This window comes from Alligator sinensis, unplaced genomic scaffold (genome assembly GCF_000455745.1).
Source record: "Alligator sinensis unplaced genomic scaffold, ASM45574v1 scaffold583_1, whole genome shotgun sequence".
Lineage (NCBI taxonomy): Eukaryota > Metazoa > Chordata > Crocodylia > Alligatoridae > Alligator > Alligator sinensis.
Window position 1 is genome coordinate 579,117 of NW_005841983.1, and position 18,685 is coordinate 597,801.

Below are 18,685 nucleotides of genomic sequence, written 5' to 3' on the forward strand. Positions count from 1 at the left end.
GTGTACGTGCTGGCCGAGAGCGGGCCGGGCGCGCCGGAACGCGGGGCGCGCCACTGCCTGCTGCGGGCCTGCGAGGCGGAGGGCGCGCACCTCGCCACGCTGCACTTCGGCCAGCTCGACTTCGGCGAGACCGCCGTGCTGGACGCCTTCTACGACGCGGGTGAGCCGGAGCCGCGGTCCGCGCGGGGCTGGAGTGACGCCTTGGTTCTTGGCCAACTTTGCGAAGGTGCTGGAAACAGTTTTCTTCGCAAGCTGTCGTCCCTTCCGCAGTCTGAGGAAGCACCTGCACTTGTTGGAGGAGGGTGGGGTGGGGTAGGGTGGAGTGTCCTGGTCCTGGATGGAAGGAATAGTTAATAGAGGCCGGCACACAGGCAAGGAAGCCAGTTGGTGAAGAAAGCACTCGGTGAAGATGAAGGGGTTTTTTTCAACCTGAAAGCTGGCTAAGAAACTTTTTCCGACTGTTGAGTTGGTCTAATAAAAGGCATCGGATTCACCTAAAGAACCATGCCTGCCTATGTGGTTTCCCAGCCTCAGGGAATGGGTTACAGTGTGACAGTTTAGTGGCAGAGGCCGCGGGGAAAAAAAGTCAGAAAACCTGCCCAGTTCCCTGGCAGTTTGGCCTGGGGGAAAGTTCCTTTGAGACTCCAGTGCTGGCAGTCGGCGAGGAGGATGTGACCGAGGCACGTCTAGGGAAGACAATTATCTGTGCCACCTCAGAACACTAGTTCCTTCCATCCAGGGTCCCCTCTCCAGCTGCAGGCAACTCTGTTGGTTCAGAGGGAGGCAAACTCCTTCCCTCTCCTTTCGGAGTACATCTGGCCAGTTGTGCATGGAGAGCGGGGTTGGTGGCAGAAGTTCCATCCTCTCCTCTTCTGGTATGTGGTGGAGGCCTTGAAGCTGTGATCTTCTTACCCAGTAGAAGCCAGATAGGAGTTAGGTTCCTAACCCCCCTGCAAAAATGAGGGTGTGTGTGGGAGCATCCAGACACATGGCAAACAACCAAGCACCTTGTTCCTCTTTATGAAACCCACTTTGAATCATGCAGACTGTGAAGCACCCAGGTATGAATGACTTAGGTTCTGTTGCACCCTGTTCCATAACATGCAAGTGTTGTGAGCATATTGTTGGTCACACAGACTTTCCTGTTCTCCCCAAAGTTTGTGCAAGACAGACCTGAATAGGACTTGGAGGGGAGGAGGTGATTCACAGGAAGGCTGGAAAGACACTTCAGTATGTCTGCATCCTTTTTGAAGCGTCTCTCTCAGAATTGAACCAGTCACTAGTGGTCATGTTAGCAGTGCTGTTTACAGAGGCAAGATCACTTCCCTACTTGAATCCCTTTACACACACTAAAGGATTACATTAGCTTTATTTTACTTACAACTTGCATTGAGAGCTCATGTTAATACAGCAATCTTTGATCCCCCTCCTGGGCCCTTCTTGTTGCTGCTGCTGCTTTCTGAGATAGTGTGTGTGTGTGTGTGTGAACACAGGACAAAACTAATATGGAGAAATTTACCTTCAGTTTTACTCCTCAGTGCTCCACCAGTCTTTGTACTATCTGCATATTTAACCAGGATTTTACGTAGTCATCTACATTGTTGGTAAAACGTTAAGAAGTGCCCAACCAAGAACTGTTCCAAGGGAGAGACTGTTTAAACAGTTCCACTCACTGTTATAGTCTCATTAACATCATCTTGAGATCTGTCAATCAGCTAGTTTTTAATCCATCTAATCTGTGCCCCAGCATTTAAAAAATTATCTGGTACTTAGTTATCTACCATGGAAAAGTCCATGTATAGTACTACAGTATATGAACATGGGTGTCTTTATTAACCACACCTGCAATCCTGTTAAAGATAGCATACTTGTGACAAAACTTAACATTATTAAGCCATGCTGATTGTTATTAATTATATTTTTAGAGCTAGCTCCTTGATACAGTCCCAAATTCACCATGTTTTTATCTGGTATTGATATTGGGCTAACTGTCTTTTACCCTTTAAAATATTGGAACTGCGTGGGAAGTCCTCTAGTCTTTTGGTATTTCCCCAGTTTAAGGTATGTTAAAATTAACATTAATAGAGAGCTCCCTTGACTAGCTCTTTTTAGGATGCTTATGTTTAAGTTTTGTGGGCCTGTTGATATAGAAAATTATATATTCTTAAAGGTTACTGCCTCGTGCTCCTTGGTTACTGGTGGGAAGCTTTTTGTTTGACCCATGTCATCATATGGGGTGGCTAGTCCCTCCTGCTTGATTTGTTTCAAATTCACAAGTGCTTTCTTTTTGTCTTTTTTACATTGCCATTACAACCAAACTTCACCTAGGGTTTTTTTTTTGGTTTGGACATTTAATAAACCTATTAGCCTTCAATTATTTCATCAGTTCCTTTGGCTTCTCTCATCTTTCATGGACACTTTAATTTGCAACTGTGCAGCCCCTTTTTCGTCCTGTATATATATAAACCTTTGTTTGGTTTTATCATCACTTCCTCATTTTCTTTAAATACGAACATTATCTGCTCAACATTAGCTTTTTTCACATCTGTGGAATTGTGGTTTTTGGAGTATGCAGTAGGATACTTTTGAACAATTCCCAGTTTCTGTTGAAACTTTCCACTTGAAATGTCATGTCCCCAGTCACACAAGCTTTAGAAAAACAGCTCTTTTAAAGTTGCAAGAATATAAATATTCTGTTAGTGTCATATGCTGCTTGCACAAGGTAAATGCAAACAGATCACATTCACTGATCCCTATGCAACTGCTACCTTTTTTCTTAATTGTTCAGTGAGGTCCAGTATTGCGTTAACCCACCTTGTTTGCAGGACCTTTTATGTAAAGCAGTTATTGTATATTCTTTTTTTAAACTTCAGGAAAGCTTTATTTCTGACCTCACAGGATATCCAGTAGATGTTTCACAGATGAGCAATAGGAAGCGATTTTCCATATTTTCACCAAAAATAACCCAGAATTTTGTATTCACTCAATGATAGATGAGTAATATAGCTAAATGTTATATTTATATTGTAAATAACAATCATATTGATTTGGAAGGACTTATTTGAGGTGACTTGGCTGGACTTTTTGAAGGGCTCTTGTTTGGACTTTTTGAAGGGTTCTTGGCTGGAGTCTTCTCAGGAGTCTTGGCTGCAGGTTTTTCTGGGGTCTTGTTTGCTTTCTTAAAGAAAGTATACAAGGAAGTTTGGACAGATTATTCTCCAGGGAGATGGGCAGTACAGCAAACTTGTTCGCTGGTGTGGCATCAGATCAAGCGTCATAAAGTTGAAACTGATGTCAAAGTCGAAATAGGGTATCAATTTATAAACATTGTACACGCTGTTCGTTGTAACTTGAAATGCCTTAAGTCGAGGACTGCCTGTAAACCTATAATACCTAACAAACGGTATCATTGTTTTTCTCATGCATATGAACATCTCCAACTCTTCGGGTCATTAACTAAACTCCTAGCATTAGTTTATAGACAACTTATGTGCCCATTTGTACATGTATTTGTCATATGAATGGCACCATAAACAGGGTGACCATATGTCCCAGTTTGGCTGGGACGCTCCAGGATTCCTTAGTCTGGACCCAAACAGTTGGTAAAAAGTCCCGGGCCAGAGTCTGGCGGGGAGGCAGAGCAGCATGGTGTGCCAGGCAGGCACCACTGCTCCTGCAGGAGGCAAGGTAGGCAGACTGAAGCAGGTGGCATGTCTTTGCTCCAGCATAGAAGCAGCGGTGCCTGGCAGACTGCCTGCCTGGTACACCATGCCAGTCTGCCTCCCTATTGGACTCTGGCCCAGGACTTTTAACCAACCAGCCAGGTCTGGGCTATGGAGTCCTGGAGTGTCCTGGCCAAACGGGGACGTATGGTCACCCTAACTGTAAGGCACATATTTGGATGTTTGTACTAAGCTTTCCCTTTTCCTTCATGGTTGGTTCTGACTACTCAAGCTAATCATCACCTGAGAGGTTTGTATCCTGCTACTCAGTGGAGGCTGTCAGAACCTTATGATCTACCTCCCCATAGTAAGTGTCCCAATATTCCCCTGAAAAGGTCTTTTTCTCTACGGCGCTTAGTTAACCAACTTTTCACTTCACTTCTCACATCTCTTGCTCCAGGGACAGAAACGATTTGCAAGATCATCTGGTGTGTGTGTGTGTGTGTGTGTGTGTGTGTGTGTGTGTGTGTGTGTGTGTGGAGGGGAGGGGAGGGGGCTGGAGGGTTCATAGGATTTGGTATTGAGACAGTCTATTTTTCAAAGTCATCTATACAGTCAATTCTGTACAGGTCAATAATAACCAAATGTTTTTATTCTCTTTTCTGGTCAGTGTAAACATAACTGGTGGGCTGCTTCATTTTTTGGGGTCCATAGTAAATAACATTCTGCTTCTTGAAATTGGCACTCTTCATCTGATAATTAGCAGATATTTTAAGGACCGAGTATGGAAAGAGACCTCTTTTAAGGGTGACTTCTTCTCTAGGTCAGGTTTGGGGCACACCAGAGTGAGAGGAAGTTGTAAATAGCATGGGCAGCAACAGTACTCAACAAAGTCCTGTGCCTTTTCCATTTTTCTAAAGATACACAATGGCCATTGGAATTTGAATTGGATATCTCCCTCAGTTCTTACATGCACATCTGGTTTATTTTTGGCATTTTTGTTTTCACAAGAGTTTACTGCAGGGCAGTTATGAACTGGGAACTAGCACTGTATCTTTTGGATTTTGTTTCAAACAGAACACGATGATGTGTGCCAGCCATCAAATATTAAATTTCAGAATAACATGTAGAGAAAAAAGTAGGCTTGATGCCCAATCTGAAGGTAGATAGTTCTCTGAAACATGGGTGGGGTGACGAGTTTCTCTCAGGCACTGGTGAGATCTACATAGAGGAACAGAGCACAACCTCTCCTCTGATTCCTTGAGGTCCCCCAGACACCAAAAAAAGCTATGCATCTCCTTCTATAGGAAGTGGCACAATGGACTTAAGTCCTAGTGGATTTATCCTTGGGGCAAAATGTTTGTATGGGAACAGCTAGTACTCCTGGAGACTTAATAGGGATTAGATAATGGCTAAATGTAGGTTGTATTCATGGGGAAGTCAGAATATATAATCAGGCTTAGTTATTGGTGGGAGGCCCAATAGGTCTCGGGAGAAAGACCTGGGAAAGATACAGCTACACATTGTAACCTGGAATCTAAAGGGCTTCCTTCTAGAACACAGGTAAATGCTCACATAAACTATAATCAGGAGCCTTGATTTTTATTTATTCAGCTCCCAACAACCTCCCTCATGGCCCTTTTATCAGGCATGCTGCAGAGATACCAAGCTAGCTTGGCATGCACTGGCTCCTCAATGAAGGCAGCATACATAAATAGGCCATTTGTGCCTCGGCTATTTAGCCTTATGACAGTGCCTTGGTCTAATATGCCTCTCTCTGTCTCTTTGGCCCCATGGTCTAACTACAACTCTAGTAGGGGCCATGTGATTACTGACTTCTCCCAGGTGCATCTGTGTGGAGATGTTTGTATGAAAATTATTCTGGACCTAATTCATGGGGGAGAGGAGAAGAGGATGTGTGACAGAGGAGGAGTCAAGGAGGTGTAAACTCAGCGAGTTTAAACTCAACTCACCTGTAAACCCAGCAGGTGATTTAAAGATGGGCTGAGCAAGGCAAAAGGAACAGTTGCCCTTCCTTTTGAACTTCAGATTAATATTAATTAGGGAAACATCTTTGTTTTGGGTTTCTCTGTTTAAACAACAAGTGGAACCCTAAGGTCAGAACCTGGAATGTATAAGGAAGTGTCATAGTTCTTTTTCTGGCTGTTGCAATTAGTGCTGAGTTGCTTGTTTCAATAAGCCTTTGTTTTTCTTCTTGATTCGCTTTCTTCTTCCATCAGTCCCAGTTGCTTGAAAATTTAATTTTAATATCTGAAGTCAGCCCCGAAATCAGGAGCACAAACCAAATTTGAGAGAGCGTCATCTAACGCATCAACCATATATATTTTATTGTGAGATCTATCCCAGTCTCTCTCTTTCATCTTTTGCAATAAAGAGATGTGTTGTGTGCTACTGAAGTCGGATGGTGTCAGATAATAGTAGGTGATCAATTTTCTAATAAATTGGTATATTTACAATGATCTACATGAACTTGCATATTTTTACTTCATGTTGGAGTACATCACTTTTCCATTTTTCATCTATGAGAAATTACTTTATACTGGGGTTAGGTATTTGACTGGTGAAATAAAGTTCCATCAATTGATTGGTCAAAATTGTAAAAACTTCCAATAGGTCCAAATAACTATTAGCCGGAAAAAGCACATGTTTCCATTAAGAAATATGTCAAAAAATACAAAATCTTATTTCTGTCAAGAAAGCTAAAAAAAAATGGGGATTGGGGAGAGATTGCTATAATCTTTGAATGGTCAAAAAATATGAAGTCAGTCGACCAGTCAGTTGACAGTATTGACTGGCTTGCCAACCCTACTTCTTACTGACTATGGTGAAATCCAAAATATATTCTCTGTGGTTTACCTCATGTATGTTCCATGGGCGAGCTTCTGTAATATCAAATGTGCAAGTATGGGGTTTGTGACTGAGTGTACTTGATCAAAAATGAGTTATCCGAAATTAGGTAACTAAATGGATCAATTTCCTTTGAAGAATTGCAAGATCAAAGCCTTATTCAAGTGTTCAAGATGATGGAAGTATTCTCTCTGGCTTCCCAGAGCTGTACTCCCGCCACCATGCCATAGGCTGGGTATTACCTAGTCCTCTCTCCTGTGCTCCTTTTGAAGTTGGCCCCTTGGGCAGCCAAGAGAGGGAGAGTATGCGAGGCCAGGAGGAAAAGAGGAGTTTAGGAGGTGTATTGCACAGTGAGATGGCTCTTGGTATGGATGAGAAAGGGAAGTAGAAGTATAAGAAAAGCAGGGGACAAGAGAATAACATATAGGAAACATTAGCTGAGCTTGACTTCGATTTGGTGGTTCAAGTGTGCACTTGTCTTATCAAACCTGTTTTTAATGCCCTATCCTACAAGTATTCTGAGTTAATACTTGGTAGGAAGTACAGTTAAAATGAATTCCAATGATTGAATGTGTTTACTTCAGAAAGTAGTCTGAAAAAGATGAAGGATTGGGCTAATACTGAAAAAATACATGTTAACTTTTAGATTAGTCTGCACATGAGATTAGATTTGTTAGTTTGTTGTGCATGGGACAGTTGGAAAATACATTAAGGAATTCTAGTTTTTTGTGCTATTTCTTGTTGGTTTTATATCTGCTGGGAGAGTGGCAGGATGAAATGGGGCTTTGGATTTTGTGAAGGAAAACAAAGTTTTAAGACTTTCCTCTGTGTATGGTGCTTTCACATAGTATCAGGTTTGTCAACTAATCTGAGATGAAAATAAAAATCTGTAGTAAAAATGCTGTTGTTTAAAATGGTATTGGTGCTTGGCACCAGTTATCTATGCTGAGCAGGACTGCATACTATGCACTGCTGTGTAATGGACCAACTGTCCATATTAGTTATTGGCAGCCTCTCTGCTGCTGTACCTTGAAGTCCTGTTTCTGAATTACTTGTTTCAGATGTTCTCTTTTAATCTAAATAGATACTTGACTTTCATTCAATCTTTTAAAGTCAATTTGGGAAAAGGATACTGTTGTTATGTGAAAAACAAAAATTTAATCTTGTTAGTTTTGTTAGTTTTGTTCATGTTCCACAAGATAATGGAGAAATCACCAGCTTTCCTTAGTCTGGTGGAGAAGATGTGGAATTCATTACATGTACATGAAGCAAATTGAAAGGATATTTAGTTAAATATTTCTCTATGTAAAGTAAAAAATTGCGCCTGACTGAAAATAAATGTGGGTAATTGATATATTGTATCTTTAGCTTCTTATACTGATTGACTGAGTGTTTGTGAAGAATAGGGCTGGGAAGTCAGATATCTTTTCACTTTGCAAAACTAGAGGTGGATTAGATTTTGGTAATGACTAAGATATTGTTCACTCTTCCTTAGTGCCCCTTGTTACTTCTGGCTGAAATAATGACTGCATCTGACCAAAAAAAGAACGTAAAATGGATTTAGCTTTGCAAAGCATCAACAAAACTACTGAAGATGAAATTTGTAAAATGTTTTGGAGATAAAGGTTTCAAGTTCAGGATGCACAGATATTTTATGGCAATATTAGCACTAGTAAGTCCCCTCCCTCCCCGCCCCCCTCACCCCACCTCCCAAAAGACTCTGTACAACCAATTCCTCCTTTTTCCTTTCACATGACTCTTGCTTTACCTCTACCTTCTGTTTCATGTAAGGGATGATCTTTGGTCTGTACTGGAGGGCCTCCCATTTTCTTCCCAGCAGCAGACCAGATCCCATTTTCTACCTACCACTTGGGCCCAGCTCAAGTCTGTTTCCATCAGATTTGCCAAAAGCTTAAGGATCCCTGAAATATATCAGAGCCACAGGCTAGTGGGCGTATGTGTTAACTCCACAGAGAGGAAAAACTCAGTGCTTCCTCAGATGTTCACTTCCACAAGACTCCATGAAGAGTTTGCTAGCTTGTCCAAGTCTTAAGAAGCCAGTTCTCAGCCCAGAAACTCTCTTTAATGGTGGCCCCGTCAGCAAAACTTGCCACACCTCCAGCCTCCTCCAAGGCAACTGAGAAAGCAGCAAATGCCTGTGTGCAACAACATGTGATATCAGCCAGCATCCTGGATGCCTTGCATGCAGGGTTCATATCAGGATGCAGCACAAAGACTGCTCTAGTGACACTAACATAACTTCCTTATAGGCGTGGACCCAGGTAAGTTCTCCATGCGGGTCCTGATGGACTTTTCTGCTGCCTTTGGCACAATGGATTGCAATCTACTGCTGATACAACTTTGTGACACTGGAGGAGTAAATGACCCAGCACTGCAGTAGCTCCAGTCTGAAACTGTTGATGACAATGTGTTTAGTAGAATCCACCAATTTCATTGGAACCTGACAGGGGCCACAATGTGAATGCTTTTGCTGTGGCCAAGAAGAAGTAGTGTCTCCAGTTATTTCTCTCAAGCAGAACTTGGTCAGTGGTAATGGGTAACTGCTCCTCCTCTTCCTCAGGGATCTATCCCTGCTTCTGGTCAATATCTTGGTGATACTACTGGGAGAGATACTAGACTCCAGGGACCTGGCTTCCAGCAGTATGCCAACAATAGTGAACTATGTATCCTTTCCTAACTGCTGTCACCACTACCACTACTAAAATGATACTGTCCAGTAGAAATCAACCCACTTTGTGGAGTGGCTCACTTGGCTGGAAACTTGGATGGAGCAAAGCAATGATGTTTGAAAACTTGAAATGCTTGGAAGAACTAGTTGAGATCATGTCCTTCCAATTTGGCAGTCCCCATTTATCTGTGGTGCAAACCTCAGGATTTTATTTGATTCCACACTGAGTTTGGATACAGATTTTTACCCCTTGTTTGCTCAGAAATTTACCTCAGTTTGCTCCCTTTTTCCTGGATGAGGACTTTGCTGCAGTAATCTATATTTTGTTACCTCCAATTACTTTTACTTAATCTCCATTAATGGGGGTGATTTGTTTTCCTTTTTAGCCTAAGCTGTTTCTTTTTTTTGTGGGAATTTTGTTGTTGGGAGTTTGTTAAACATCCCCCCTAATAATATAGTTGGTTTAGTAAAAGGTTCCCACATATTCCCTGGACTACCATGGGTAAAACAGCACTGCTGATGGTGGCAGAAGGCTGAAGAAAACGTGTCTTTTTATACTTGACTTTCTATAGTGAGGCTTCTTTCAACAAAGTTTAAAATTATTTGGAAGAAATATCCGATTAGTGATAGAATCTTTTTGGAAGACATGATTTTAAACTTTAACTATCAAGTCCTAAACTTTTACATTTTTATTTCTGTCCATGGATACTGTAGAATAGGTAGATAGTTGGAATTACTATCCTGAAATATTTTGCAGCTTTTCTTTTTTTCATGTATTTTGTTCTCTCTTACATTCTTGTCAACTCATATTTGATTGGATAGAAGATGCTAATCTATATTACTGCATTGTTTTCAAATGATTTTCTTAAATGAGGATGGCCAGTGTGTGACCTGAAGGAGTTGTGCAGACTTGGCAGACTTTGTTTGCTAGCCAGCCAAGGTATTCAACATTAAATGATGGGTGACTCTCAAGAGGTTGGGTTTGAATAATTATCCCTTTTATTTTAAATGATAAACCCAATATTTGTCCATTTAGCATTTTATACTAGGTCCTTGGTCTAGAAATTCTTTTTGCTGCATTGGGAGATGGAAAGTGAATAGTGTTTCCCATGCAAATTGATGAACACCCAAGTTTCATAGAAGTTAAAAATACTCCATAAACAATCTTTCTTATAGTACTTCATTATATCTCACTTTTGGATATGATCCAACTTTGAAAGTGCATTGCCATCCTAAAAGTTAAATAAATAAAGTTAACCTTCCTCAGACCACAAGAAAGGTTCAGCCTTCGTTCAAACTGGAGTTGTTTTTTTATGTTTTAAACTAGTTCACTGAGACCTAGTCAACACTGCAGTTGAAATATTCTTACGTAACCCGCTGCTGTGGACAATTATGCAGTGTCTGTTTTTAATTTACTGCCATTTTCCCGTGTAGTTAAACAGAGCAGAGAAAAAAAGATAGACCCAGCAGAATAAATAGACTATTTTACCTTTGAAGAGAATTTGGAGAATAGTGTTCTGAATTCAGTGGTCAGCCACAATGAAGAGTCAGTAGTTAGAATTCCAAACATTCATTTGTAACAGCATTGGCATATTATCCAACAAATACAGTTCTTGTCTGTGAATCACTAATTATTCACTCGTGAATACTTATCTGAGTATTTGCTTTGTAGCTCAGATGGGCAGTTTTGATTGCTTATGTGCCTAGTCAATTAAACTATTTTCTGTTCATCAACAACTACATGTGATTGGCCCCCTAAATGGCCTAATGTCTCTGGTCTCTATTGGTCAGCTGATCCTTTTTAAACCAAAAGTAAATGACAAAAAGCAAATAACTATTTGTATTGATTTCTGAATACAGGCAATTATAACAAATATAGGAACTTCCCACATATTCATTTGCACAAATGCTAGTGGATAACCAAAAATGGGAAACAAATGTGAGTGCACCAAATACAGAAGTTGAGAGAGCCAGGTAGTATTCATTCAGTTCCAGTGGGCAAAACTTGATTGAATCTAGAGTGGAGACTAGAGTATCTTTATTCTTTTTGAAAATAAGATGGACGTGTGCTGATTGTACAAGTAATGGGGATGTCTTTTACCAGTGTAAGGAGGTGTTCTGTAGATGGAAGACTAGAATTGCTAAATTTGTGGCCTTTGAAATGTGACCCATGCATAGTGATGACTAGAAGGTGAGAAGGAATGATTTAGGTGGACTATTGAGATCTTTTTTTTCCACCTGGTTTATTTAAGTTGGAGCCCCTGGTTTTTTTTAAAGATACAAGAACACTTGGATCAATTGCTTTTCAGAGAGGTTTAATAAGAGCGCTTCTGAATATCAGACCCTAAATCTCTTTTTGCTAGACAACAGTTTTTAGGGGGTGGAGGGTTGTTTTATTTTGTGGTGTGGTTTTTTTGTTTTGTTTTTATTTGAGTACTTGATAAATTCAAGGGGTGATAATCTCAGCCAAATTAAACTGATAGGAATACTGCAACTGTTTTCACTTGAAACCGTGATTCATCCAAGGTGTCTTCAGGATACTGGAGTATACATAACAGTTAGCAGTGAAACCCAAGTCATTTGTCAATGTCTAACAAGTAAACCTTTTTAAACAGATAGATTTTATCTTTATGAAAAGCACCAGATTAATGGCCCTGCAGGCCAATTACTTTTTATTTAACTGCTTGGTGGGTACAGCATTGGTGTAACATCAGTGTCCATCAGTACATCTAAATTCAAGTCGTAATACATCTAGGAGCAGGAAAGTATAGTTGTCATACTTACTAGTGTCTTTTTTTTTTTTAAATGGGAGTGCCAGGTTCCAAGGCGAAGCACTAAAAGGGGAGGAATTCCCAAATTAATGTCACCTGTGCAACATTAAGTTGGCCACCTTGTACCTATGCCTTAAGCTATAGTGTTTAATTCCATGATCACTATGTATTCCACAGGACCCCTCACCTCCTTCAGTAGGTGGGTAGTAATTCAATATTTGTTTCTGCCCCGCCTTCCCCCCATTCATTTGCAGCCTCATGCATTTTTATGCACATTACCCAAACCCAAAACTGAAACTCTGGTGCTCTCAAGTTTTGTAACAGAAAATTTCACAGTTGTTAACATACTTATTTATATTCACGGTATAACTGTGGAATGAGGTGGCACTGCTCTCATTTTACTAATGGGAAACTGAAATATAAAGATTAAGACTAAAATAATTAAAAAAAAATCAACTCATTTTTGATGTCCAAAAGTGATGAGATGATGATGAGATACTTAAGGCCTTGCTTTTTTTCACAGAACTTCTGCACTGCATATCTCTTTATATATTCAAAGAACAGCTCCAATTGACTCTATATCTAGCCCAATTGTTGTCATGTTAGGCACCCAGAGAGTGAGGGAATGCACATTGAGGGCCAGATTCAGTTACACTTGTGAAGTGTGTAAGTGGATTTCAGGGCAAGTGTGATTCTGCTCCATCCTAACTGAGTCTCTGGAAAACTGTTAAGGCAAAAGGTTAGTTGGTTCTCCTCTTTTTTGTGACATCCTCTTAAGGGTAAGATGGTGGTTGTTACAAAAGTAGATACACTAATGGATTTTCAGGAACCAGAGTAGGGTAGGATAGCATTGCCCTTAGGCACAGCCAAATGTAGGTGGAATAGAATCTTATCCCCAAGCGACCTCCGTGTGAAAAATCTTGGTTATATCAGTTGCCCAGCACCACAGAAGAACAACATGGCAAAGGCAGGGAAAGAATTCAGTTCTTCAGGATGTCATTCAGTTGTCTTCACCATGCAAGCCTATTTTTCTCTTCCTGCAGTCTTCTCCTTTGTTCACTATACATCTTCCCGCTTCTGCAGCAAATGAGATGGCACAACTTCATTCAGTAAATATCTGATTAATCCCAGAGCATTCTCTGGCCAGTTATTGATAAAATTATGTTTTGTCATTGAGGTTAGGATCTTTCTCTTCCCGTTTCAGTTGGTACTGGAATAACAATGAACTGTGCTCTTGACTTCTGAGAGAAGGAAAAATGCCTGGCAGACTCTCCCAAGTTGATCAAGGAGCAAAACAGCTGGGCCCTGAATCGGAAGGGAGGTATCATAGTATCTTGCATACAACATACACCTTTTCCCCGAAATTCAGTTGCTGGAAAATGGGATGCACAAAAGTAAGGAAATACAATAAGAGCAGTTTCTGACTCTGCTGGGGAAAGGTTTAAGTAATGCTGTAATATTGCATCTGGGGCTACCTAGCTATTGGCTGACACTTTCACCCTTTTCTCTCTCCTCAGCGGGATCTCAATGGTAGACTAGCATTGCTTATGGGATTGACTGAAATGATGACACTAGAATAAGATGCAGACAGAATTGCTAAATCAGGCAGAACAGGGCAAATAAATTGGGCTAGAAATCTAGCAAATGGAAGTCATAGTGGCAGTCAGAGTGTCTGAATCTTTAAGTCCCCAAGCTTGACTAAAGACCCTGATCCATTAATCTTTGCCTGTTGACTGAAGTGTGCTTGGTGCAGCTGGAATTTTTAATGAATTTCATTGCCAAGCTCTAAGAAACCTCTCATGTACATTTGAAAATTGCAATTTTAACATGTCCACATTTGAACTCATTCTTCATAGCAAGTTGAACTCTTTGACAGATTTCAAATTCCTACCCCAAAGGATGGGAGTGCTAAGATTTTTTTCAGTTAAACCAGCATTAGGAAAATAATTAGCAATGAGCAAAGCAACATATATTTCTGTAACAGATTCTTAGAAGCAGTTCAGTTAATAATAGTGGTATATGCAAAATTTCAACCTAAAGATTTTGGAAGTTATAAATAACTAAAAGCAGTATATTTCAATAGATAATATAAGGCAGCCTTAACTATAGATGTAACTGCTCTCCTTATAACTAGTATATCATTTTTGTTATCTTTTGTAATGTAGCTTTCTAAGAAAAAAATACTTTTATTTGTATATGAAAAATTTCTGCTTTTCTGCTTTTTTTTTTTTTTTTTCATATTAACTCATATTCTTGGCCTTCGTTAGCCAGACATCAATACCTCTCCCGTTCCTATCTCAATACTTGAAAGAAGGTCTAAAGCTGGATTCAAAGGCTCTATGCTATCTGTATTATGTTGTCCATGCACCAACTATTGTACATCCTTTTTCACAGATCCGTGGCAAGTTGATATTTTTCTTGATTTGAGCACATTAGAGAAAAATATATTTGCTTTAACCCAGTCTTCAGTTGTGACTTTACATGAGTGTTATAAGACAGGAACACAAACAGAAATCTCAATCTGGAAACCACTGTTAATTTTTAAGGGATCAGTAGAGAAACACTTTATCATAGGCTGTATTTTCTCACATGTGGATTTAATACATACCATATTTCACAGTGTATAAGTTGAGTTTTGAAGCCCAATTTTTAACTCTTAAAATTCAACCTCCACTTACACATCATATCACTGTCCCTTGTGAGCACTGCTGGGCTCAGCGCTCTGCTGGTGCAGGCCAAGATGTGCCACTTGCAGGGGATGGGGGTGTGCCAGCCGAGTGCTGAGCCTAGCACTGTCTGCTGCGAGTGGTGCTGCTGAGCCAGCCCTGTCCCCTGTGAGTTGTGCTGGGCTTTGTGCTCAGCTGGCATGGCCCAGGCCTAACTGCTCGCTGGGGATGGGGGCATGCCAGCCGAGCACTGAGCCTGGTCCCGCTCACAGGGGATGGGGCCGGGCTCAGCTGGTGTGGCCCCATTCCCTGCGAGTGGTGCTGCTTGGGTCACACCAGTTGAGTGCCGAGCCCAGCCCCATTCCCTGCAGACGGCACTGCTGAATACTGAGCCCAGCTGCAGCAGCCAAGTGCCAAACCCGGCGCTGCTTGCAGGGGATGGGGCTGGGCTCGGTGCTTTGCAGCGCCACTCACAGCAGACAGGGCCAGGCTCTGAGCTCAGCTGGTGCAGCCCCATCTCTTGAAAATGGTTCCATGCTCGGCGATCGGTTGGCATGGCCCAGGCAGCATCACTCTCAGGGGCTAGGTCTGTGCCAGCCAAGCTTCAAGCTCATCTCCGTCCCCTGCAATCAGTGCTGTGGCATGTGTCCACTCCCCATGTACCCAGCTTGCAGTGAGGGCATGCAGGGGCTGGTATAAGTCAACCCCATATTTTTGATCCAATGTATGTTGACCTAACTTTTAAAATCAGAAATATAGGGCTGACTTATACACCACATCATCCTATACACCATGAAATATGGTACTTTGTTTTTGAAAGGCAGAAGAATGAAGAAAAAAAGATTATTTCAGAGTTAAGGTTGCATAGAGCAGGGATAGAACCTAATCTTCAGAAGTTACAGCCCCCTTTACTGAATAATGAAAACTGAATTCCTAGCTGCTACTAAAGACTCGTGTTCATAAATGGTTCTGTGATTTTGAAAAGAATTAAAGAGTCTATGCTAATGGCTAAGGGTCTGAGCTATAGAGGCTATGAAATGGAGAGACTAGGAACAGACAGTATTAGCTTGATTAGTGGAACATTAACACCATTAAAATGGATCATTAGGGCTGTGCAAAGCTTTGGGTGCTGATTCTATTTGGAGGAGATTTGGCCCGATTCGGCAGCTGAATCTCAGAATCTGAATCGAATTGAATCGAATCGGGAGACCAATAAAAAGGTCTGCATTGATTCAAAGCTTGCTGAATTGATTCAGAGAGCTTTGGAGATTTGGGCAGTCCCTGCTTGCTGCTGCAAGGAGCTGGACCCAGACTCTGTGCTGGTGAGTAGGGGGCAGGGGAGTGGGGGCTAGAGTTGGGAGGAGAGGAACCATGGGGGACCCCCTGCCAGGCCACATGCCCGGCCCCAGCTCCCGGTTTAAAAAAAAAAAAAAAGTCTGGCACTCACTGGCTGCTGCAATGGCCTTGGGGCTTTCAGGGGCTCATGGCAGAGCCCCCCTCATGCAGTGCAGGGCAGTGGGGGTAGTGAGGATCGCCCCCCCCCCCACCTGGCAGTAGCTGGTGAAACCGGGACTTTTTTTTTTTTAATGAGCCGATGCTGGGGCCAGGCAGAGCTGGGAGAGCGGGCAGGGTCAGGGGGCTTGTGGCAGAGCCCCCCACACAGCATGGGGCAGCGGGGATTGCCCCACTGCTTGGCAGCAGCTAGCGAGTGGGGGGCTTTTTTTTAAAGAGCTGGGATCTGGGGCCAGGTGGGGCAGTCACTGACGGGGCTGAGAGAGCAGGCAGGGGATGGGGCCTGTCCAATTCAGAGATTTAGACAATTCGGCAGCAGGCAAATCTCCAAATCAAATTCGGCTGAATCGATTTTGGACTGTGATTCAAATCACCAAATCGAATCACTGACCTCCGAATCGTCCGAATCTGAATCCGAAGCAAATACTAGCCACTTTGTACAGGCCTAATGATGATTATTAACACCTGTAGCCTGAAGAACAATGAGCCGTTAAGTCAACTGACTGTCTCTGCTGTCTGAACAGTATTACCACAGTTTAGAGCAGGAATCAAACCAGGATACTTCTAACCCCAGGCAGGAAATCAGTTTTCATGCTGAATACATGCACACCAGCTTTGGGGGGAAGATTTCAAGGGAGATTTCAGATTTCTGTTGTACATGAGAAAATATGGTACCATTTCATTTTTGTATGGCAGCTCTTTTTCTTGCCTGTCCTAATATTCTAGAATTTCATAATTTCATTATCAGTCTCAGGATAATGAACATTTTGGAGGTGTTTTTATTAGAGCAGTTCCCAGACAGCTGCTGTAATTAAAATGGCTCACTGTCACATGTATTAAGTCCTTGTACATTTAAAAATGGCTGCGGGATGCTTTATCTAAATGTCATTTGACAAGGTTTAGATAAAGTGCTCCTGTGGCCGTTTTAAAATGTGTGGTTGCTTAATGTACACAACAGTGAGGCAATGCTGGAGCATTCTAACTAGAATGTGGAGCAGACTCAATCCAGCACTTTCTAATTAGAACACAAACAAGCATATGTATAGGCAGCCTTTTGTCTTAATGCGCCAATTGCTAGAATACAAGGATCTGAAGAAACTTTCAATTTTTCATTAGAAATTTTTTCTTCTAGTTCTCAGGGTGGTAAAGAAAAAAAATTGTAAACCTGAGGAAAGTTCCCTCTGATGAGACAAACTAGAAGGCAAATAAAAATAATCCAAACATTGTTTAAAAATTTCATAATTTCTCTCTCTCTTTTGTGAATGCTTCAGATTATCACTGTTGATAATTTGTTTCTATCAGTCTTTGCTTACTTTATAATTTTTCAGGTGATAATTTTTGGAGCAGAATGATGATGCTAGTCTCAGAATATTCCATTTTGTATTTTAAATTATTAAATGTGCCATATTGGTTTTCAGTCATAAGATCTAAAAAGTGATGTTCCAGATACCAGTTTCTAATGAGACTTAATAGATGCCAGTGAATCATGAGGCATATGACGTAGTTCTATTTTTATCTGTGTTCTCCTTACTACAAAATGAACAGCAGATGTGATGTTTGGGTACAATTGTAACTGTACACCATAATGCTAGTATATATTTAGAAGGTGTAATAATTGGATAACGTTTTAACTCTGTGTTGAAGTTTATTGTATGGGGGGTGCTTATACAGAATTATAGATATAAGGGATGGAAAATTATTTGCCAGTTTTACCTGTCCTAATGTTTTGCTTGTATATTATTTGTTTTGCAAAATATCCAGTGTATAATATCATGAATATGAGTAAGAATTCGTGATGTCGTTTCATAAATAGGGACCTACTTAATTTGCGGAAATCAACAAAAATAAAAACTTAATACAAATAAAATGCTGGCTCCCCACTAGGAGCCAATGGTCCTTGCTGCCAGGAGGAGAAAGTGCTGGCAAGCAGTGTGGCACAAAGGGCAGCAGACAATATGGTGGTTGCCCCCTCATCCCAGGGCCTCTCTGCCAATCAGCACCAAAGGGCTGGGAGGCATGGCATGAAGGGCAGCTGGCAACCAAGATGGTGGCTTCCCCCTTGTCCCTCCTCCTCCCCATGCATCTCTGCTAGTCAGTGCTGAGGGACAGGCTGCTGAAAAATGCCAGCGGAACTGGCTCTGTACGTTGCAAGTGGGCCATGAAAAACCCTTTGTTTAGCCACAATTGAGGTAGGTCCCTATTCATAAAGAAGTCTTGGACTAATATTTTCAAATCTGATTGTCTAAAAAATGCATCTGAAATCCACATTTGGCCAACTAAATAAGTGATCTTATTTTTGGTGCATTTTTTTCAACCACACAGCACCCTTAAAAGGATCTCATGGCACCCCAGGGTTCTGTAGCACCCTGGTTTAGAATCACTAGGCTAGGCTGTTTCTGAGGATACATACTTTCTATGTAAGAGGCTCCCAAATTGATGCCTCTATAATTATACCTGTCTTTGTCCCACCAGTCCAGATTGCTCTGCTGTGCTTGCTGTATGGCTTCAGTTCATTCC

The 18,685-nt window shown here is 41.5% G+C and overlaps 1 protein-coding gene across 4 annotated transcripts in view; it reads left to right on the forward strand.

Moving 5' to 3' along the window:
- Positions 1 to 6: 6 nt before the first annotated feature.
- MAP3K15 (mitogen-activated protein kinase kinase kinase 15) overlaps positions 7 to 18,685 on the forward strand; it is a 134,146-nt gene continuing 115,467 nt past the window's right edge. The window contains exon 1 of one of the 4 annotated variants that reach the window (XM_025201125.1): positions 7 to 160. Coding sequence is in view for 3 of the 4 variants with exons in the window: in XM_025201124.1 (XP_025056909.1) it covers positions 1,040 to 1,061 (22 nt within the window). In the remaining variant the exon portion in view is untranslated. Of the gene's footprint in view, positions 161 to 983; positions 1,062 to 18,685 lie in introns of those variants that run through there. The other 3 variants (XM_025201124.1, XM_025201121.1, XM_025201122.1) reach the window with 3 other exon arrangements.